The 24,573-nt window shown below is 41.3% G+C and overlaps 1 protein-coding gene across 5 annotated transcripts in view; it reads left to right on the top strand.

Moving 5' to 3' along the window:
- The first annotated feature begins 3,472 nt into the window (after positions 1–3,472).
- Positions 3,473–24,573, top strand: part of LOC121595753 (neuroguidin) — a 38,254-nt gene continuing 17,153 nt past the window's right edge. Inside the window, exons 1-2 of one of the 5 annotated variants that reach the window (XM_041919953.1) lie at positions 3,473–3,562; positions 4,611–5,137. In XM_041919953.1, coding sequence (XP_041775887.1) covers positions 5,129–5,137 — 9 coding nt within the window. In that variant the 5' untranslated portion in view covers positions 3,473–3,562; positions 4,611–5,128. Of the gene's footprint in view, positions 3,563–3,592; positions 4,347–4,610; positions 5,138–24,573 lie in introns of those variants that run through there. The other 4 variants (XM_041919957.1, XM_041919955.1, XM_041919956.1 and 1 more) reach the window with 4 other exon arrangements.

Genomic DNA, 24,573 nt, shown 5'->3' with positions numbered 1-24,573 from the left:
GGCAGAGAAGCGGTGCGTCCACTGTCATAAGGGAGTCTTCTACTCGGGATTTCAAAATGAAGAAAAGATCAATAAAAAAGCTATACAACTAGAAAATACAGCTTTTTGTTCATTTTTTTAAAAGTCAAAGTCATTTTATACGCATATGTTTTTGTTCAATGTAAATTTTCTTCAAATAAAAGCAGCGAACAAACCATTCCCTTTCTTCTATGCGCATTGTGTGCCGGCTATCTCTAGCAGAGTGACCAGAAATGCCCATTTATTTTTTTTCCTGCCGATTTTTGAAACGTCTACTGGTTCACAAATGAGCAACCTAAGACCGATGTTTCATTCTTCTTATCGAAAATCACAAAAAATTAAAATACTGACAGAGGAATCACAAAACCATTTTCCCAAACATTTTATGCATCAAACTCCTTATAAGTACGATACCCAAGTGTCACAAATCCACTACACGACCACTAAACGGGTTCCAAATGACTCAAGCTCTCAACCTAAACGGATTATAGAAAGAATTCGTTAAGCAGACGGCAAACGACTGATGCATTTTTAAAATAGCAAAAAGCAGGTGGCGCCATCTATTTGTAGGATACCCAACCAGTGGAGCGCTTTCCTTGCTTTGAGAGCTTTCTCATTATCTCTGTACTGTTGCATGGTTTTGCATTGAAGTTATGCATCGCTAGAACTAGAGCGGCGATACGATTGTTTAAATACTAAACTCCAATCTAAACCACCAGCACTGAAGCAAGTGAGATCCCAAGTGCCACAAATCCACTAAACGACCACTAAACGGCTTCTAAACGACTCAAGTTCTCTACCTAAACGGAATATAGAAAGACTTCGTTTAGCAGACGGCAAACGACTCATTCATTCTAAAAATAGCAAAAAAGCTGGTGGCGCTCTCTGTTGGTGGGATACCCAACCTGTGGAGCTTCCTCGCTTGGAGGAGAGCTTTCTCATTTCCTCTGTACTGTTGTATGGTTTCGCATTGAAGTTATGCATCGCTAGAACTAGAACGGCGATACAATTGTTTAATTACTAAACTCCAACGGAAACCACCAGTACTGAAGCAAGTGAGAATTGAGTTATGGTCGTTGGTGTTGATACCCACGTATCTGACCACACGACCATTCACATAGATTTTTGCTCAGAAAGTTAGAAGGCTATACAGGTCATGATAAGATGAAACTTGTCGAAACACATTGCAAGAACAGGATAGCAATATAATGATGAGTTGTAATACGCCATCTATTGATCAAACCAATGAAGCTGTGGAGCTTTCATTTTTTTATATGGATATTCAATTTTCCAGTCGTTTAAGCTTAATCTGTGGCGCTTGGGATAAGAGTGATGATCGATGGTGTTGATGCTCATGTATCTGACCACACAAACATTCATATAGCTTATTTTTCAAAATGTGTGAAGGGTACAAAGGCCATAATTAGATGAAGTTAGGCAAAATACTGTCGTGATTTTCCATTATTTTTCTATTTTTCTATTGATTTCTTTTCAATGATTATTCTACCCAAACAGCCAGAATTGCTTAAGCAGCTCATTTTGGTACGCTAAAGATCGCTGCTCTAATTCGCCTTTTGCAGTAGATACCCAAGTGCCACAAATCCACTAAACGACCACTAAACGGCTTCTAAACGCCTCAAATTCTCTACCTAAACGGAATATAGAAAGACTTCGTTTAGCAGACGGCAAACGACTCATGCATTCTAAAAATAGCAAAAAAGCTGGTGGCGCCATCTGTTTGTGGGATACCCAACCTGTGGAGCTTCCTCGCTTGGAGGAGAGCTTTCTCATTTCCTCTGTACTGTTGTATGGTTTCGCATTGAAGTTATGCATCGCTAGAACTAGAACGGCGATACGATTGTTTAAATACTAAACTCCAACGGAAACCACCAGTATTGAAGCAAGTGAGATTTGAGTAATGGTCATTGGTGTTGATACCCACGTATCTGACCACACGACCATTCGTATAGATTTTTGCTCAGAAAGTTAGAAGGCTATATAGGTCATTATAAGATGAAACTTGTCGAAACACATTGCAAGAAAAGGATAGCAATATAATGAATAGTTGTAATACGCCATCTATTGATCAAACCAATGAAGCTGTGAAGCTTTCATTTTTTTCCTATGGATATTCAATTTTCCAGTCGTTTAAGCTTAATCTGTGGCGCTTGGGTAAACAGCATCAAAGTTCTATGTGGGTCTTTCAAACAGCGCCTAAGCAGCTTCCTTATGCCACGATGCCAGGGATTATTTTTCTTTGTGTTTTATTTTCAAGCAAGCATCGTCGATGAAATAAACAACAAGATTTGTTTCGTTTAAACACATATGTATATTTTTAAATCTTTTGTATTGATGAATTACACAAAATTTTACACAATTTACTGATAATTCACAATCACTTCACTCAATATTCATTCTTCAATTAACGAATCTAACTTGTGCAGCAGCAATGAGATTATTGCCGGCGTCCGTCTTTGACACTTTGACAAGACCAACCTTGAACCGATGTCATGCATTAAAAAGCTATAAAGTTCCACCAAGTTCAGTACCCTTTCTTAACAAGCCCTCAAGTTCCACCATGAACCCTACACATAGTGCTAATCAGCCGCAAAGTGCCAAAGAGTACCATGTGCCTGTTAAAAAGCTCCATAGTTCCGCAAAGTACCGTCTATCTCTTAATCAGCCACAAAGTACGACATCGGAACGATTTTTCGTTAAACAGCCCTAAATCAGCTATAAAGTACAAGCTGGCTATTTGGGTCATTACTAAACTGATCTAACTTTCATCTACATTTTTGCTTTGTTCCTGTGCCTGTGTATTCTAGATTGTTTTCCACAATCGTTTCAACCAGCTCATTGTCTTTGGCTGCTATTTGTTTTGACCTCTTTTTTAAAAACTTTATTCAACTTATATTCCACAATTTCAAACATACAGTTCTACTCACTCTCATTCCCTACAAACACATTGCAAGTAAAGTAGAGCAATATTATGATGAATAACAGATGCATCAGTCGTTTGCCGTTTGTTAAACAAAGTCTTTCTATATTCCGTTTAGGTAGAGAGGTTGAGTCGTTTAGAACCCATTTAGTGGTCTTGTAGTGGATTTGAGGCACTTGGGAAGGAACTCGCCACCGCTCAGAACTAAATGTCCACCTCAATCCTTTGTTGGTTTAGAACCAGTAAAATTTTCAGATCGACACTTCAGAAAGGCCTATATTCGTGTGATCGCTATGATTAGGTTGCAGATTAGCATATCCCCCACCCCACTCCTTCCCCCGCTCAGCACTTCATTTTAACTGAGTTTCAAATTTCACAACCTACCGAAAACTACCAGAAAAAATCTGAACCTCTAACTACCGATAAAATTTTGGTGCTCCTACTTGAAAACCGTCAAAATAATCTGGCCACACTGATCTCTAGTAACCTTGACCGGCCCGGTGCCACGATCGGCTGTCACAATCGGTACAGCACGTGTGTTTGTTTGTTTTCCACTCCGCTCGTGCTTTTCCGGGCTCTTTTCTTTGATTTCACTGCATCCTAAAGGTATAACTGCAATTGATCTAAATAGTTTGAATGTTACAAGAAGTGTTAAAAGTGTAGTTAGTGTAATTTCTTATCGGAAGCATCTCCGCTGCGTGCGATTTGTTTACATCGTTGCCATGCCTCGTGCGGTTCATCGTGTGTGTGTGTGTGTGTTTGTTTCGGAAACGGTGCAATGTGCATCGGCCAGTTTGGCCCCCGCTCGTAATCCTTAGCAACGTGTTAATCAAGGAAAAAATAGCCCAACAATCTCAACCCCATCGTCCCCACCAGTTTGGCTGCACTTCGTGCTGCTGCCACATGTGTGTATGAAGCGTACCTTGAGCCACACGCACCGCTTTCTGCCTCTGTATGCGTAATGTACATACACACTCATACAACCGGAAAAAAGGATTCCCCTTGCTGCCAAATACACGCAATTTCGAAGCAAAAAAAAACAACAATCACAGTGTGTTTGCGATCCCCCTCAGCGAGGACGAGCAACCCTTGTGCATACACATACACCTCCGTGAGTGTGCGTCTGTAGTAGTGCGCAGAGTGTCCTGGACCTTTTTTTTGGTTTGTTCCTCTGTTTGTGTTTCGCGTTGCGTTCGTCGTTCGAACGCGCGCGCTAGCGAACGGAATCCGCTTTCATCGGTCGCGACCACCGTCGGCCGGAATCAATCGCAGCGCAGTCGAAGTTGAAGGTTGACGTGCTTTGTGCCAAAGTCCCTCGGGTTGTTGCTGCCTGCTGCTGACTGCTGCTGTTGGTACTGTGCGCGGTTCAGCTATTTGCAGTGTTTCTTCGGTGCGGTTTGTGCAATCACACAGCAACACGAATAAGATAGGATTTTTGGGGATTTTTAATTCGGACGCCGGGATGCCAGTGGAAGTACGGCATTAAGTGTCCGCCTTTCGAGAAGGGGTTGCCGGTGTGTTGTGACTCTGTGCTGAAAGGAAACATGAAATATTAAGCCCTCCCCTGCGGCGGACCAGGAGACCTCGGGCGCGCTAATGTGTGTTTTATTTGTTTTAATTTCTAATTTATCTTTATTTGCCTAATTAAAAATAGTGTGAACTAATGCTGTTTCGTGCAAAGTGTTTTAACCAGTTTTATTTCTTCTACACACAACATAAAATAAAAAAATAATTAAAAGTGTGTGGAAAGTCCTGGCACAAACAACAGCCGGGTATAGTGTTCGTGACGGAAGTGTTGGTGCATCAAACATCAAACAAAACAGTTCCAGTTGCAGTAGGCCGATTCCTTCGGTGCTTGGTTACGAGTTTGGTGAAAGTCAACAAGGAAAGGACGACAACACAGCACCAGAATCCAAAGCAAGCCTTGCCTGGCACAGCGACACACCAGCGCGTTTGTCACCATCGGCTGCAAGGAGGATTGTGTGTGATTCCTCTGTTGGTCAACCGAAAAAAAAAGCTGTGCTTGTGTGTTCTTTGCCCCCGAGTAAGGAAAGAAGGCGCGCAGAAGGAACGCACCATACCCATCTCAGCCAACTCAGCCACACAACGGATCAGACGCTGCGGCGACCACGCGGAACAGAAGAAACGCATCCAAGAGATACATTTTTAAAAATGGTGCAGGTAAATGAAGAGTGTGCAGAGAAGAAGAAAAAAATCAAACTCGGGTCTTGGGCTAGGTTCAGGATGCGTGGTCTTCTACTGTGCTTGTTTAGCCCTCCCTTTGCTTCAGCGTTGTGCGTCATCAGATTTTATGCTCGTGCGTGCGTGCATCCCGTTCCCCTTCTCTTCGGTAAAACGTATTTCCGGAGGGTGAATGTAGGCAGGCAGGCCGAGAGAACACGCAGAACATTGCTCTACGCGTGGTCCGAAGTGGTTCACTTGGAGAGCTATGATTCGAGGGTCGACGTACGAGTATAGGGGTAATGGAAGCATCCGTACCTAACTTTTTTTTTCCACCCCGTGCCGTCCCATTCTACGCAGTCAAAATAATAGAAAATGCACACATACACAGTCACAACTCTGTGGTTGGTGCTGTTGTTGTTGTTGGTGTCCTTTCCCTTCGCTATCGCCCTATCGCGGGACGGTCGCCAACGGTTGCCGAATCCTGTTTTCGATGGGGGATTTTTTTGTTCTTCATTTTGCTCTTAATGGTTGTATCTGAATGTGTTTGCTCGCGTATTTCTCTGTCGCTGTGTGTCTGTGTGTGCGTGGACGAGAGTTAATATTGAAAGGATAAAATCGTCACAAAAACAGCGGCGTATAATGGGCAAGGATTTGTGGTGCATCATCCCCCCTTTTCAGCAAAGGTTTTATTTTTTTACTTCCAACTCTACCGCTTTTTGGTCCGTTTTTTTTGTGTTTTGGTTTGGCGAACGATATATTTTTGAAATTATTCTCGTGCAAGTCTCGGCGGCTGGAACGGCTGGTTTGCATTTTGGATAATTGCTCAAGTGCTGATGGATGATGGAGCAAAACAATGGAGGAACAAATGGAGGAAGGATGATGATGATAAGCGAGGAGAAATATCGAACTCCCCTTTTGGGGATATTGTCCCGTTGCTTGGGAATTGGTTGATTTGTGGTGTTGAGCGTTAAGATTTACTCATTTGTACACCATTTCAGCCGGTTCCCCTGGGCGGGCCTTGAACAGGGACTCGGGAGTAGGCGAGATGTTGCGTCTGATGTTGAATCGGAGCACATTAATGAATCGCTAATCGTCACTTTGATTCTTTTTTTAAACTGCACGGCATTTGAATGATTGATAGCGACTAAAATATGCTTAGAATGAAACAATAGTTTAATTGTGTTTATAATTATTTAATTAGAAATTAAATATCAACAAAATGCAACAGTTTTGTGCTTGATTTTTGCTTGCGATGTTTGATGTTTGATTGAAATTGTAGATTACAGTTGCCATTTTATGTATAAATATAGGAATGAATGTTGCCTTTCGTGCAGAATAAGATTTCAAACGATTGAACTACTTTAAACAGCATACTGGTCGCATAAAATCCTGTAGGATCACAAAAGAGACCGATTGCAAGCATTTGTCAGTGTTTGTAGCTTTATCGAACCACTAAAAAAAAGATATTTTGAATGTCACGCAGTTCTTTGTTTATAAGGGAACCTGGTGCGAAATGGTCACCTGCATTGTTGGCAAATTTACACGTTTATAATGGCTTCTAATGATTGAAAAACATAAAATACAATGTTTAAAGCCCACCATGAACGTTTCATAACCTAAGATTCCAAACGAATTGAATAAATTAGCAAAAAAAAAAAAAAAAGATTGCTTAAAACGATATAATTTTCACCGTTTCAAATTAAGCTCTCGTACGAATGTAACAAAAAAAAGTGTATCCAAGCACATGATATTTATCTATAATTTACGTGAAAAAGTAACCATTTTAATTTAATACAAAATTTTAAATTAAAGTTTGTAAAATGTTTCACTTGGGCCAAAATGGTCGGGATATGTTTTGACACGAGCAACATGATGAGACTGTGGTATAAGCTAAGGTCGCTACAATACACCAGCTCTTCATAAATAAAACTGTATGTGTACTATATCGACAATAAAAATGACTGACAATATGATCATTATTGCAATATTCCAGCAATTTACTAAATTCTCCAACAAAACATTTATTAAATACTAAACTTAAATTTCTACTCTCACAATTCTACCGCGATGCGAGGGCTTAAACCCAAGCCTGAAGTTCAATGTTGTGGTCCATTTTGCCCCTTTGTTTTGATGTGTTTTGACTATTTCGTGTAAGACCATTTGGCCCCATAGTAAGACCATTTTACCCAGCACAGCACATTTTCACGACTCTTGACGTTGATTTTTAAAATTCATTTTAATCATTTATATTTGTATTTAATGTATTTAAACTTCTAATTGTTTTTCGCGCATAAGACGTTGAAGTATCGATTGCCGTCAAGGTAACAATTGTGCAATGCAATTGATTCTTTTTCAAAAATATGTAAAAAACAATGGAGAAATCGCACGAATGCAGATTTAAAAAGGAGAATCAATCACGTCAAAGGCTAACCAGCTCTTACATAGCGACACAAGTTACTTAGTTTAGTACTTATACTATTACATTTGATTAATTGGTTGAAATATAGATTAAAACGTTACGATTGAAGGAGACATTTTCATCGACCGATTGCAGAAATTTCTGCTCGACCGTAAAATGCACAAACCATGTGCTAACTCTGTAGCGTCGCCTCGCGCTATGCAATTTGCTTTGCGAACTTACGCAAACCACCTACCCAGTGAGGAGACGTCAAACGCACCAAAAACCGTTCGAAATGAGCCGCCCACTGTACCTCGCTTTGTGATTGATCCATTCGCTGTAACGACGTGTGCCGGGAGTTGGCCATCCCGGGTTGAGAGCTTTGATGAATTCCGGGCAAATGCTGCCATTTTCACCTGGCGCGCACACACCGGCCTGGACACACTGCTTCGGGCGAAACGCAAAGAAGCGCACACCGTTTTGCGTGTTTGCCACCCTCCCGAAGGGTCTCATGGCAGCGGTGAGGGACAGGCGACACACACACACACAACCAGGATATGCTGCTGCTGATGCTGCTTTTGGCGGATGGAAGGTGTAGTGCTAGTGGATTGGAAGGTGGACGCAATGTGTATGTGCATCCATGTATGGCCCTTTTCGCCCCGAATACGGGTCCACATGGTTGTGGAGAATGTGTGCTGCAGCAGCACACCGAGGCACACACGCACGGGACCGAACTGTCGCCGTATTTTCTGCCTTACGCAACCCGCAGCTCGTTGTGATTTTCATGACGAACTAGGCAAGGCAATGCAAAAAAAAAAACGGACTGGAAAGAGCAGCAAGCAAAAAAAAAAGGTTCGTTGAGCGAGAAAAAATAACATCTCCCGGTGATGCTGCTGCTGCTGCTGCTGCGTTTGGTTATGGTGCGTTTGCTGCTAGCTAGATGCTGGCCCAATCCTTTCCCTGTTTTTAGGGCCCTGGCGCGCACGGGCTAGAAAAATATCGGACCGAGTTAACCGAAACAAAACAAAAAAATACAACATCCCTCCTTTCCAGCTGCTTCTGTCCCTCTTTTGTGTGACTAAGCGAGAGAGAGAGAGAGAAAGAGAGATCGCGCACACACAGATATACTGTGTGATAGAATTTTTATTAAACTTTGTCCATTGTACAGGGAAAAAAGGACAGGAGCAGGACGAGAAGTGGTGTCGCGCTGATGCCTAGATTCAGGCGTTTTTTTTTTGCTATTGCCTCGCTCGTCCTATGTATGATGTGTGCGACAAAGGCGTCCCGGTCGGCCTAGCCCAGTCCGGTCCCCGGACCCGGGCTATGGGTAAGGTGGTACGCACACCACGCAATTTCCCGATTTGCGAGCGACAGGGCTATGTGCGTCGAGTTAGGACTTCTCTCTTCACATTTTCCCCGTCTTGTATGCCTCCTACCGTCTTTTCCTGCATTGTTGCGAGCACACTTCCCGTTTTGTCGGTGGGTTGTTGGGGGACTTGTGTGCGGGCGGCGTTTGTTTTTTCCCCCTATCAGCGGGCGACCGGCGAATGCTGCTGGTCAGGCAATAATATTTTTAAAATGTTTATTAAAAACACACAGACACTCGCAAGCGGGGGCACACGTTCGGCGTCGCGGTTCTGTTACCTGTGGCGCGAGGGGAAATGGGAAAACTCTGCTCCGAAGCTTCGCGGTGTGTACTGTATTGTACTGTATTCTTTAGTCTATTATTTTTAATGTTTGTTTTCCTTATTTATATTTCATTGTTGTTTCATTTTTTACTTGTTTAGTTTATACATTTATTTGAATCCTCAACTTCATTTCTTTGTTTTCAGCTGGATTATTTATACATCATAGTTGTTTCATTTTCACTGACGTTCGTTTGATTTTATTATTCATTTTTATACGCTTCTTTTTCATATTTTTTATTTTGATTTTTCATGTATTGTTGTTTCATTTTTTATTCGTATTAGTTTAATTTATACATTTTTGTACGTCTATATGTATGTGTGGGTTTATTATGACTTATGATATTTTACTTACTTATGATATTTTATAATAGTTTAATCCATTATCTTTATCATTATTATTATTTTATTTTTTGTTTATTTATGCTTGGTTTTGATTATTTACTAATTTCATAGCATGCTGAACTATTCCATTGTTCTTCTCCTTTTGATTGGTTTTGCTGTTATGATGTTATCATTGATATTATCCCCTGATGTATTTTTATTGCAATTTTTTATCATATTGTTTAATGTCATTCTTAGTAAAGGAATTTGTTTAGCTTAATTTACTGTTTTTTTAAATAATTTATGCTTTGGACTTTGGACATTGACTTATTTTTTTGTGGATGCCATGTCATTTCAACTTATAACTTGTGTTTTCTTCATTCTTTTCTATATTTATCACTATTTATTATTTTTTTATCTAGTTATCTCTCTTTTTTGAGCATTGTTTTATTGCATATTTTGATGTGTGGCTAGTGCTACATGCTCTGGGATTTGGTAATTCTGTTTAGTATTCGATACTTATTGGCTTTGATGCGTTTTGGTGTTTTGTCAACGACCTGTTATAAACGAGACAGGTTCCGGTTATTGTTCGTTTTCTAACAAATGACCATTTATGCACAGATTCATTTCATGCAATGTTTTATGTAACAAAAAAACAAAAAAAAAAAAAACAAACGCATGCCAGCACCACTCAAATATGTATTTCGTATAGATTTAATTCAAATAAAACTATGCTTACACATACAAAAAAAAACAAACAATAAAAAATAGAATAAAATAAACAACATCCGTTAAATGTTAAATGAAACTCCCAAACAGTCTTTCAAAACGTTTGCACTGCTAACTGCTACAATACCCAGCAGCGCATACTAGTGTGTGCATTTTAAAGGCCTATTGATTTGCCCATCGTCAACCTGTCGATTCGGGAACGGCCTCTTTCCCCCCCCCCCGATTTCTGCGCCGAAAAACCACCGTGGTGTGTCCGTCGAGTTGCGCCCTTCCGCCAGGCAGAGAGAGAGAGGGAGTGCAGTGTGTGCGATTGCTTTCGCGTTAGGCATCATACGCACATCGGTCCGTTGGACGGTCCACTCCATCCCGGTGTCCCGGTGGAAGGCACCTGACTACTATCATTCATTTCAGTTTGCCAAATGAAAAGGGCCCTTTTTCTCATCCTGCTGCCGCCGCTGTATGTGTGTGTGTGTGAGAAAGAGAGATACAGCGAAAGAGATGGGGTGGATTGTTTCGATTTTCCAACCAACGCTACATCCGCATTGGACACGAAATGAAAACCGCTGCACCGACACACGCATAAAAGGGACCACGGCTAGTGGAAGAGAGTGTGGTGTGACGTATCCGCGGACCGTCCCAAAATGGAATCGATGTGCCTGTCCATGTGTGCGTAAACCGTCGCCCGCGTGATGCAGCGCAGGAGTAGTCCCGCAACCGAAAAAGGACAACGACCGCTGTAGGGCGCAAAAACCTTCATTTCGGCCCTGCCTGCATGCCATGCTTTTCCGCTACGGAGTCCCCTGGGTTGATTTCGGGCTTTTCGGGGATTTGGATTTGCTAACGATCGCTCCGATAGTTGCGCCGTCTCACGCGTCGTCCCGGGATAAAAGGGGTGCGTGTGCGTGCGTGTGCGTGTGTGTGCGTGCGGCTGCATACGAGATGAGCCTTTGCTCCGGTGCACATCTGGTGACGATTTGCTTGCCAGTGCTGCTGGACTCTCGTGCCCGTCGAACTCGGGGACATTTGTGAATGTTTGATATTTTGAAGAATCAGCGATGGAACTCTGAACATCCCGAGAGAGAGAGAGAGAGAGAGAGAGAGAGAGAGAGAGCGCGAAACATTGAGCTAGAAATAATAAATAAAACGGCCGGAGGATGGGAGTGTGGAGGTGGTTTACCTCTTTTCCTATATTTTTTTCGGTTTGCCTGGCCGCTGACGTGTCGAAACTGTAGAATGTGTTGTGTTTCAATTAAATTTTTAATATAATGGCGAATGATTTATTTACCATCGTTAGAATGTTCCCGTTGTGTTTTGGAAATGAGAAGTGTTGCCAAAATCAAGTACAAATTTGATTACAACAAACCCCCACCCAATGGGGCGCAACGGGGGCGTCGGGCATGTAAGCAATCCGAGAACAGAACCGTGTACAAAATGATATTAGTTTTTCGCGCCCGTCTAATGTGTCACCACGGGAAACTGCTCCGTGTGCTCCGACGACCCTCTGGGTCGTCTTTCGGTTCCGATATTATTTGTGTGCAACGTTTTTTTGGTTTGATTTATGGCATATAAAGATGGCGTTTTAAGCTACACACATCGGGGATATACCCTTCCTTTCGGCGCGTGTATTCGGCCTTTCCATTCCTAGGGTCGGCAGCGATGCTCACTTGGGACGTTTTTCCTAATTTGGAAGCAACTGCAAGCATGTGCATCTGCTGGCTGTGTGCGTGTGCGTACGACCAATCGCCCCGTTTAGGGAAAAGGACTTCGTTCCCTCTCTCTCTTGGGTGTGCGTGTGTTTTGAGCTTTCCCGGAGGGGTTTGGGTATTATCAGCCCACTCTCGGGCGTGCTTAGTTTATAGTAGTAGACCCCGTTGCGCACCGTTCGATAGGTCGTTCACTTTTCCACCGCTAATGATTGGCCCGGCGGAACTCTTCTCACCCTCGCTGGGTGTGTATTGGTGTACAGGATGGCACAGGATGATGCACCGCTGTGTCCCTGGGACTGGAATGGAACTGGGCTCTGTGTTTCTAATTCAAGGAAATCGCGTGATGTGGAAAATGTTTGCTGCAAATATGGCTAACGACGTCTAGGTTGGCGTATACGTATTGAGGTTTATGGAATTTCACTAATTATCAAACATTTTACTAAAGTTCATTTAGATGGATAATGTGGTATTGGAAGTAATTGGATTTTCGATTAATTGGATGTTCGAATAATAAAATTGGATGTTTGATTAATGCGATATGATTTTTATGCTATAAAAATGATATTCGAGAATACAAACTATGTAACTATATTATTACCTATCAGATTAGTTATGCCGTGACTGTTTAGATATAGAATGGTCTGGTGGACCATTAAATACTAGTGTTCTGATCTGTTCTGAGAATCTGATTCAGATTCATGAATATAAATGAATCTTTGAAATTATTCAATGAATCTGAATCTCAGTTGAAAAGATTCATGAAACTCGAAAGATTCTTGAATCTCAAAAGATTCTGATATCTGGAAAGCTTAACGAATATCTTAGGATTCATGAATCTCAATTGATTCATAAATCTCTAAAAAATTTAAATTGAGCTTTTCATTTTTCTTCTTCTTGGCGTAACAACCTTCGTGGTCATGCCAGCCTATACAGGCTACCAAGCTTTCTTGGTAAGTATCACGCATCCAGATAGTTTGATTTGCAACAGGGAGACGGTCCATGGGAGGCTTGAACCCACATCGGGCATGTTTTAGGTGGAATTGGGCGAATTAAATATTTTGGAAATCATACATCTCTAAAGATTATGAATCTCTGGAGATATATGATTTTTAATGGATAAATGATTCTTATGAGATTAATGAATCATTAAAGATTCATGAATCTTTGAAGATTCGTGAATTTTTAAAGATTCGTGATTTTTTGAAGATTCGAGAATTTTTGAAGATTCGTGAATTTTTAGAGATTCATGTATCTTTGAAGATTTGAACTCGTGATTCGAATCACTTATCATTGAAGATTCATATGAATGAGTCTCAACGATTGATTCATGAAACTCAACACTATAAAGTACAGTGGTCTTCGTACGAAGATGCTGCTGCCATAACCGGCAAGACTATCACACTGTTTCTGTGTAAATCGTACAGAAAAGGACATCCTACCGCATAGCATACAAAATATTGGAATAGATTGGAGCGTGTAGTAGCTCCGTCATACTTGCTTGAGTGTTGTTACAATGAGAGAGTGTTTTTGCTTTTTCATTTTATACTTATGAACTATTCTTTCCTTAAATTTTATTGCATACACCTTCACTTGCTATTATAATTTCTAATCGCCTGTCTTTCTCGTTATTCTTCAAAAACAATAATATGACATGAGATGCCAATGTTTTAGTTTAGATTTATTATGTATTCCAAATACAGTGGAACCACCCCTTGGTTAAAGATCTTCGAGTCATAATATAGTTAATATAGGAACAAACTCGTTATGCAGGGTTCCGCTGTATATCAAACCAAAATTCAGCTCATTGAAATGTGTTTTTTTTTAACAATTATTAACAATTTTGCCATAAACGCTTAAAACGCTTGGTTGCTAAAATAGTGGCTCATGTTTGACTTTCAAAAGGGAAGATTAGAAAGGTATGGTATTGTAGATGGATGACCAGTAATGGATTTTTTGAAACTTTTTCTAAACCAACTAAAAAGCCAAGTTTATTTTTTTACTTGAAATATACTAAATTATTATAAACTTCAAGGACTCCATGGTTATATAAATATCTGTTTTTATTTACCCTTTATCATTTTTCCAACATAATCGTTTTAAAGCATCACCAAAAAAAAGCTTATTCCTCAAGTAGAAAATAGACAATCAAAGAATTTGAAACAAACAAAACTTAACGATACACGTATTGTTCCACTCATGCCCTCCAAGGTTGCCATTTTTTGTTGCCACCAACAAATACTGCACTGCATCCAAAACTACCCGAATGCTGTCCGAATGGTGCTGCAGCTGTTGCAGTTTTCCTTTCCTTCGCATCTGCATCGCGACTCGCACAACACGAAGCTCGTGCAAAATGCGCGCGCGAAAGTTCCGCGGTTTCGCGTAAGATACAGGCCACCCAGAGGGCAAGAAGCCGACGGGGGGTAGTAGTAGAGGTGGGTAGTAGAGGCCATGTGCATTTGATCGTGTGCAAGCAACTATTTTTCCCTCCCATACACTTCACTAACTTCGACAGCATGCCATTGACTGCCTAACACCACCGCCCATGATGACGCCGGCGGTGCTGTGTACGATGTGCCATTGGCATGTGTATGTGTGTGTCTTGGCGCAAATAAAATGGAAAACTCGACGACGGTGTGCTCTGTGGACCCGCTTCCCTTGCACCCCTTCCGGGCCACAGGCACCGGTCGTCGTTGTCGTGGTGGCCAATGTGCGCTGACTTCTGTACTACGAAAATACTCTACACTCACGCCAGTACGAGACGATTTGGCACCATTACTACGATGATTTCGCGCTTTGCAGAGTGGAGTGGTGGTGCGCTCGTGTTATGAATGAAAACGCTTCTTGAAGGAACGCTGTTTTCTTGTCGCTATTCCCGTGCTTTCTTGCCGTCATTTCCTACTCTGAGTAGACGGGCAAGTTACGATTTTCTGGGGTTTTTTTTTTTGGTTCGTTTTTAGTTTGTGACCAGTGTTTCCCGTGGTTTGGTGTGGGAGCTTGCCAGCGGTTCATGATGTTTGGTGTTCGCGATTCAACAGAAGTTTTCGTTTCTCATTCTATTTTTTTCTTCTTACTACGCTTATCGATTGCCCTACCTTTGTGGGTCAAGTTTGTATGATCAACTTTTTGTAGCGTGTTGAAACTTGTTTGTTTCCTGGGGGTTTCAGTGTTTCGTTTTTTTGCTTAAAGTTTTTCTTTTGTTTATATTGTGTTGTTTACGTTTATGTTTATTAAATTGGAGTTTATATGAAACACTCTAGGGTATCTTTAATCTTTATGGATTATTTACAAAAGTTTCGGGGAAGTAGGTTGGCGGTGAAGATAAAGTTTTAGCTTAATCCAAAGGGAACGGAAAAGTTTTTTTTTTAAATGGAATGGATTACGATAGTTGCAAAGTGGAACAGGGAAGGGAGTATGGTGTTATGAATAAAATGTGTTGAATTACAGTAGTTTTATACATTTATACATTTTATACAGTAGTTTTTGTTTCATCTTTTTATATAATTTTATTTCTTTTTTAACTTGAAGTATGAATTTTCATATCTTTGTTTTGTTTTTAAAGGCATTATACATCATTCTACCTCTTATGCAGCTCTTGGTTACTTACTATGCTTTTTATTGTTTTTTTTCTATTGTCATATTCTCATCATTATAAATTACTTTTTTCTTTTCACACTATTTGCCTTTTTGGACAATATTTATTATTATTGTATTAAATTATCGTTCTTAAATTATTTTTTCTGTCTTTTACCACTGTGTTACTTTTACTATTTCCTCTTTGAACTTAATCAGCCTTTCATTCGGAATATTTATATACAAAATGCACTTTTTAAGCAATTCGTTAAACTGAAATTCACACTCTAATGCTACCTCAACCTTCCCTAGCAAACACCACCCATACGTGCCAATCTTAATGCATTTTATCGAAACAATGGGTGCAACAAAAAAAAAAGTAACAGATGTCAAACATGGCAAACTTTTGCCAACAAAGCGAGTAAAATATTGCAAACCAAACACGACCGGCGGGGAACATGTCATGTTTCATCACGCGCAACAATGCCACTGTTTGCATCCTGGTGTGCATGCCACAAAAAGGGAGAGTGTGAGAGAGAAAGAGTGAGAGAAAGAGAAAGAGCGAGAGAGCTAAAAAGAGAGCTGAAGAGTTGCAAACAAATCAATATCACTCTTCATCGATTCGCGTGTTACGCGTACACGTACGCGCGAAGCGCTGACTGGCTGGCCGGTTGTGTGTATTCTCGGCCCAAAAGTTTCCCGGCCGGCCTGGTCGTCCCCGTGCGATGGGCGAGAGATGGTCAAATTTGCTTCGCTTTGCATGCATGGTGGTGGATGCTGCTACTGCTGCTGGATTGCAATGGATCGAAACTGTGTGGTGTCTGTTCCGTCCAATGCAATCGAGCACGCACAGGCATGACCCGTCCTGGCCGTGCGCATAACATTCGCGTTTGCTGTGTGTGTGTGTGTGTATTGACCCAGCGCACCCAGGGAGAAATGGTTCAGCCAGGATCACGCGCGGAGTTTTTTTTTCAACGGGTTCGCGAGCAAAAGCGTCCAGTTATCGTTTTCTCACTATTCATTTGTATTCCCCCGGCAACTGTTGGGCCCTTCCCGCACCATTAGCTGACCTGCACATATATGTGCGTACGTGTACATGCATATGTGCGTACGTGTCTGTGTGTTTCATTATGCAATCAATATTTATGCAGTTTTTTGTTGCCACTGTTCCAGCGGGGCAGCGCGAACATTCGCGAACCTTTTTTGGCCCAACAAAACCTTCCAACCTCTCTCCTTCTCCCTTTCTCTCATTGCGAAACAAACCCATTGTCCACTGTTACTGGTCAATCCGTTTTGGGGCCTGGGCCGATGGAGACCATACTCCATCCAAATCCGCAACCCTATGCCTGCCCACCCACTGCAGGTCCGGTCGCTGATTACATTTCGCATTCTGCATATTCGTGCAATTCCCCGTGAACTCTCTCTTTCTCTTTCCCTCTGCTATCCACCTTCCCGCGGGTATAGGGTCGGCACCGGAGTGTGTTTGTTTTGCTCCCTGTTGCCTTGTGTATGCGTTCATTTCCATTGGCGATACACCCACACACACACGCGCGTTGTGTGCACTCTTTAGCCGTCCGCTGCTGGGGAGTTGGAAAAAATATATAAATAAATTGATATATTTTTATTCAGTTTTTATGTTTGATGCAGTGCGCCCTGAAACAAAAACCAAAAAGTGCAATGTTCGTTTGCGAGGCTTTATGTGCGTCTAGCGGAAGGGACACATGACGCAACAAAACCAAAAACCCACGATAAATATCTGAACTGTTCATACCGATTCGGAAAAACCTCCAATGGGAGGAGGAGAGTAGCAGCTCATCCTCATCCCGCTGTTAACTTGCCGCCTCGCACACTCAATCCCTTTTACCGGGCGGAATTGTTCCCAGCTTACCGGGTCGCTCTTCCCACACACACACACACACACACACACACACACACACCCGGTGCTGCATTATTCCATGCATCGAAAATGCATTTCGATAGGCAAACGAAGTTGGCTTCCTTTTTTTTTGTTTTCGGTTTTTGCCAGTGGGCTGCTGGTGGATATGTGTTATTTGCTTTCGTCAAGTTTTGTTCGGCGGCGGAGCTATGCATGCGATTTTAATTCGTTTGCCAAAATTAAATGCGATCCCGCTGAAGCATGAATTGCATACGTTTGAATGCACTTGCACCCGCTGGGGGTGGGGTCTGGGGAGATTGTGGGAAGGAAGGGGGACACTCGGCCTTTTCCCGCCCCTGTGTATGCGTTACGCGCGTTACCCATCATCGCCGCCGATTGGCAATATGCGTTTCGGAAAAGTATATGTACACGTGCATATCTGTGCATATTTATATGCACATGCCGACGGACGACATGCCACATAGCTGAAATATTATCCTTTTTGGCGAGATACAAGCATAGAGATAGATAGGCCCTGAAGGGAGGGGAGGAGGAGGATGGGATGAGTTGGAAGCCGGCGCAGTGCAAAAGTAAACAAAATCCGCTGAAATTTGCGCTCGAGTTTTTCCCGTTCGATCACGCTGTGCGTGTGTGTGTGTGTACGTATGTATGGTCCTGTCCGATTATAATATCGATTGCAAGTGCACCACACCGGTTATGTCTGCATTGGCTTCCTTTTAATGTGCATGTTGGAAAACCCACCGCCCAGCCCATCATCGACTGTGTGTTTTCCCACTCCTAGAGCCGGCGGGGGATATGGATTTTTGCGAAAAAAGAAATACTGCGCACCACCACATCGGGATATATTGGATTTTGCTGGGAAATAATTGTTCAAACCCACCCACCTGACTGTTTTGCCGCAGCTGGAGAGGAGGAGTGCTGGAGAGGAGCAATTGTGTATTGCATCCGATGCATTATTCGATGGTGTGGGCGAATTTTAATGCCAAAGGAATGGGGATTTTATCACTGCACGAACAAAGGAAATGCATGTTGTTTTTTTTTTGTTGTATTTTCCATAAATTATTAATTGTACTCGTGCGTGTTGTATTAATTCCACCTTCCGCGCTGGGGGGAGAAGGATGCTGCAGTCGTGTGTGTGTATGTTTCGTATAATTTATGCAGTTTTCCCTCACCCCATGCGTGAGATGAATTTACCCAACCCCTCAGCAGAAGGTGGAAATGGGCGTAAGGAGCGGGTGTAACCGTATTTCCCCACCATTATTGGAGTTTTAATGAAAATGTGTCGTTATCACTTTGCAGGCAGCGGCAGAAATGCAATTGCGCGCGTGTGTGTGTTTGTGTTCTGTAAATAATGTATGATTATTGGTGGAGATGAGTGCAAAAATGAGTGTGTGTGTGTGTGTGTGTGTGTGTGTGTGTGTGTGTGTGTGTGTGTGTTTGTCACAAAAAGAACAAGTGTGGCGGAAATTGGAAACGCGAAAATTCCTCCTATGACGCCCATTTTAATGGGCCCAAAATCATTCCGGAGGGATGGGCGATCAGCAGAAAAGGGTGGGTTGCAACTGCAGTTTTATGCAATTGCAGTGCGTGCGTTTGTTTTGGTTTTATTTTTGGAGATTATACGACTTTTTTGGGGAGGTTTGCTTGCTGTACGACCTGCACATAATGCATCATTGCTGACGGTGGAGGCTGCATTACCATTAATATCACTTTGCTTCTTTTTTGTTTTGTTTCACCTTCCTGCCGGTGCTATTTTCGAACGAAATGCCAATTTATTTTGCATCAACAATAATAATGCCTGTGGGATGTTGTTTTTTTTTTGTGTGTGTCTGCTGCAGAGAAACGTGTTTCAATGCAATTTATTATTCCACCTTTTTTTTGGCAATGTGAATTATGCTTTTGTGTGTTTTTGTTGCTTTTTTTGGCTACATGTCATATAAGTAATGAGCATTATGGAAGCATGTTTTTTTGCCAAAAAAAAAAAAGAAATATAAAAACGAATAAGCCTCTTTTGATGTTTTTACTTTTGTGGATTTAATTAAAATGGAAATTCGGCTTTATGGGTCTGGTGGTGTTGTGTGCAAAAATGCAGATCAGGTGAACATTAATTATTAGCATGCACTGTTGGAGCAGTTCGCATTTCTGAGCTAATGAAATTTGGCAGCCTGAAACTCACTCAAAAAAATGCTTATAAAATTTACTCATATTATTTCTTCAAGCTGAATGAGCGTTCAGAACTATTTTTGCAAAACTCACGATGCTTTTCCAATACACATCATTTGTTATCTTTTAGTATCCGCATACTACATTTCAAAAGTACTGTTTATGATAAACAATGAGGCACAATGCTTGACAAAGTAATCATGACTTTGCAAAACTTGTTCTCGAAAGTCAAAACGGGCACAACTTTGCAACGGGCAGTTTGATTTGGAATATCATGTCTATCTGGTGTATTAAACGGATAATTAGTAGAAACTGACAAAAATGATTTCATAGTACGAATACTACTAAGACTTAAGACAATACTTTATAACTTTAGAATAATATTTTACGATAAGTTTTCGGTGTTTTGTTTGTCGGCATGACCATAGCTTGTCGTCATAGATATCTAATCGCTGCTAACAACTGCTGTCTTTTGATTTAATTATTTTTATGTTATTTTAGGACTGCTATTACCTAGAAATACTTAAACATATTTAGTACATGATCGCTGTGAACGTCTTTACTTGAATCGATTGAATTATTAGTTTAGTTAAGTGTAAATTAGATGTTAATGTTCATTAGGCAAAATCTGGTGCTTACGATTCTATGGAATCGTTCCAATTTCCCGTTTTCTGCGACTTTCTATACTAGCAGTGATTGCAGATGATAATGTACAAATTTCCACTGATTTTCTATCAGTTAGATTATTAGTAACGCTCTCTTTACGTGCAATTCTTTTGAAATGTTACAAACCCAATGTTCTTTACAAATGATGCAAATATAACATGTTGAAACCGTTTAAAATACCTCAAACTAACAAAAATATGACGGTGGTTCGCCTTAGTGGTATGTAATGCAGCATTATACCTTGGTACGCAAAGTTCTCTGTGTAATCTGGATCAATTGTTCTGTAAAATCCGGTTTCAAACAGTGGGTCCTTTTTCCTTTTTAGATCGTAGGCTGAAATTTCAGCCTGTCAGCTGGTTGCATTGTATAGCAGTTTCGAGCAGCTTTCAAAGTGGATATAATATACAGGTAGGCTTATACCAAGGTGTATGTATTTAGAAGGCTAATTTGTATCGCTTCTGCTGGGCGACATTGTGGGAGACTTCTATCAATCCCTGCCTACAAATTTCCAAAGTGTATGTGTAGTCCAGGTGGTCTCATAGCCTGTTTGTTATAACCAAATTTAAACGTCGCTTTTGGAAAGGATGGGTGAAAACTTTTGCTCGAACAGGCTTTCTGGTAACTTGACGAATACACAAAACACTCTTTAAATCTTCATTATTCTCACTAAAAGCTCTTCAAACACGTGAAAAACTGCTAATTGTAAGCTAAATCAAACATGAACGACTTAGCATTCATCTTTGTTTCGATACAACATCTTCGATGAGGAGACTAATAACTGTATTTCCTATGTATGTATGTGCTGCTATGAAAAACGAATTTCCATAGGAACGGATCATTTCACCAGTTGTGCAGTGAATGAATGGAGCATTTGTTTATTCAGAAATTAGTTGTCAAACTATATGGGACGAGACTACCTGGTCTACATATACATTGATTCAAGATTCCACCATCTGATCTCTTTAATGCACCTTGGGATAAATAGAAACACCATCTTGTTTTGCCATTTTTTCGAGCAGGTGCTCGAATCTAATTCTAGCTTTAAGGCTGAAAATCGCAGGCTAATTTTTTGTGTGGTTTTGTATTGAGTGTTGACATGATTTCAGTCGCCAACTGTGAAAATCCATGTATAAAAGCTGGCTAGTATCGTGAAAGGCCCCAGTATCAGAATTGTGCGCTACATGCCTACAACGTCCTCTAGTAAACAAAGTTAAATAGATCAAAACGAAATCAACAGATTTTGTGAATGAAGAATACTAAAATGTACCAAGTTTGCACATGATGATTGCAGTTCAAATTGAACATATAATTCCTGAATATTGTTGCTGCACTATCTACACTATCTATAGATCAAACGAGTTGCAGAATAATTCAGAGCCCCACTCGTTTCGCTGGGCAATTACATTGCGCTCTAATTGGTAGCTCATGCTGCTATACAGTCTCGTCATAATTGGTTGTATTTGAGTAATTTCCCCTGCACGGTTATGTTTGCCCTAAGTGATGCGTTGCCCTCCTTGCGTTGGCCGCCTCCGTTAACGAAATTTTATTCCAAATGCCGATCGATCAATCGCTCTACCGCTATTAAATCCATAACGGCCTAACGCACAGCATAACTACCGCCACACACACACACATGGTCCTGGTTGATTTGGAGAAGCAGCGGTAGTCTAACGGAGGGAAATCTAGCAAACTATTTGACGCATTGTGCTGCTGCGAAAAGGTGGGAGCGGCTGCAAACCTTCCGGCAGAAGGGGCTAGTTTGCGCTAAAAACATTCCTAACGAGAGGAGGCAACATTGCGTGAATACAAAATTTCCATGCTGCCATCTCGCCATCGCTACAAATAAAGAGCGGATGGGTGGGGGGTGTTTGGCCGCTGCGGGAATACATTTTTTCAACCCAGCAGTCTGGAACCGCGCGAATTGTAACGCGCCGCTCTGCTGTGCTGGGCAAGTCAGGAGTGTACAGGCTCGGCTTTGTTTGTACTTTGGGGTGGAGGGAGAAGAACCGAAACGCGGAAAAAAAACCCCTGCTAACCCCCACCACCACCCGCGCTACCCAGTCGTAATATAACGCACGCAATCGAACGCATACAACGGTGGGGTAGGTGGTGGTGGTGGTGGTGGTGAGTGACTGGGTATGTTTTCTTTCCACACATTACCCGAAAGCGTCCTTCCATCCCGGCCCCCGGGGTAAAGCGCGCACCAGGACTCACGGTACGTCTGTTCGATTATTGATTGTGGGTGGGCTGATGGGGTGGGACCATCAAAGAGGGTGGTTTTCGCGTTTCGAGTGCGCGGTTTCAGTGAAAATGGCCAATGCGTCGCATGGTCAGCTCACTGTAGCCGTGTGGCGGAGGTAAATGTATGTCTGGGTTGATGATGGTGGAAGCGATATAACCCACCCATCCCTAGCTTCTTCTCTCCCTCTGTTTGGTGATGGACACCTTCGATCGAATCCATCAACCACTCACTCACACACAGACACACAAACTCACGTGTTTTACCCTTTTTGCCTGGAAAGATCCCTCAGGCAGCTAAATTAAATGTTATTCGACTGATGGATTTCGTCCAGCGAAACGAAACGGTCGGTTGGATTCTGGGTTTTGGGCCGGGCGTTCTCTCTCTTTCTATTGCCTCTGTATTGCTCGCAGCTTGGTTTGTGGGTAAGGTGTACGTAAAAGTGTCGATGTTTTTTTTTGTATACTAGTGTGCCAAAGTAGACATTTTTTGCATTTCATTTCGTTCTTTAGTATGCTCCTTTTAGTACACAGATGAGAACTTTCGACTTCGTACCAACTTTTTATTCTTATCGTTTAATTAGAAAATATTTGTTTAGTATTAAAATGTTATAAAATTCATCGTATATATTGTTGAAAATTATCTTATACAACACAGGATATTGAGCATTGATATGGGACCTACACGCGTTGCTACCGGGTCTATTTTTGTTCCCAAATACTGTCATATGTCGAGGGTCTCCTGTATGTGCAATTGGATGATTATTGTGTACATATTGTTACTTATAATAATTCTATTATTTGTATTTTTATTCTTCGGAATTCTTCATCTCCAAGTGAGTCATAGCTTCGCTCTTGAGGTTACGTTTTCCATCGGTCTTTCAGTCATGCTGTTAAAAGCAGTAGAACACGATACTAAACAATCAAGAATCAGCCTTACCGGTACACTCGTTCGTTGAAAAACATTCGGCGAACGTTGCCGGGAACGAACGAGTTCACCGGTACGTCTGAATATTATTAGTCTAAATTTATCTATTCCTGAGGCTTCAAAAAATGCTCTAAGTTTTTCAAAAAAACAAAATCCTATGGCGTGAATAATGTATGCTCAAATGCCAAATTAAAGGATATCATTATCATTAAAGTTGATGTAGTGGAAGTTAGGTAAAGACGGGCACTGCGGATAAGATGGACACTTCTCATCAATACATGATAATAGTAATTATCGAGCAATTCAACAATGCAGCATCCAAACTGAAAGTAAAACAACACATTCGGGAACATTTTTGGCATAATATTTGCAAAATTGGTTAAATCCACGAACAAAAAAGATTTTCAAGTGTGCGGTCCCTTGTGGATCTTATGTGACTACAGTGGAAGTTTTATCTCCAGTTGTAGTGATTATTAAGCAAAAGTTAGTGCCCAATATTTAAATAATGCTTTAGATTCTCCATTTTACGAGACGTTAGAATTAGTGCTTACAATTCCTAAATTCACGGCTTAATGAGCCGTCGTTGCAATTGGCCTAGAATTGATTTATGTACGTACCAGGACATGGAAAACAATAGGATATCTTAAAATACTATCAGCCTATTCAATTTCCCACGTTTTCTACAGGTGTCCCTTCTTACTCTTCGTAGTGTCCATTTTAACTTTTTTCGTTTTTAATGTAATTATTTAAGGATATAAAACCCCCAGGATTGCTGATTAATCAATTAATTAATTAATTTTTTAACTAAACAGCTACCTCATAACGATAAAAACGCTTTTTTAACAGCTATGTTCAAATGATGCTTTTTTATTGCACATCTCAGGAAGGTAATGTTTCATACCTTCTTTCGCTTACGCCAACTTTCTGTTACACCTAACACAATACCGATTCGATACTGGTGGTGATAGTGTACGGTTTTGGGCCGATTCCATCACTGTCCATCGTCCACCGTTCCGCTAATGCTGCTCACAACAACATCGTGGTAGTGAAATTTGTCCTACCTTTCCAGAACGCCCCTATCTCCCTCCTCCCAGGTATGTGTTGAGCGCGAAATGTGCCCGTCAGTAGT

This window comes from Anopheles merus, chromosome 3R (genome assembly GCF_017562075.2).
Source record: "Anopheles merus strain MAF chromosome 3R, AmerM5.1, whole genome shotgun sequence".
Classification (NCBI taxonomy): domain Eukaryota; kingdom Metazoa; phylum Arthropoda; class Insecta; order Diptera; family Culicidae; genus Anopheles; species Anopheles merus.
Note: the sequence above shows the minus strand (reverse complement) of the source record. Positions and strands in the feature narration are given on the sequence as shown.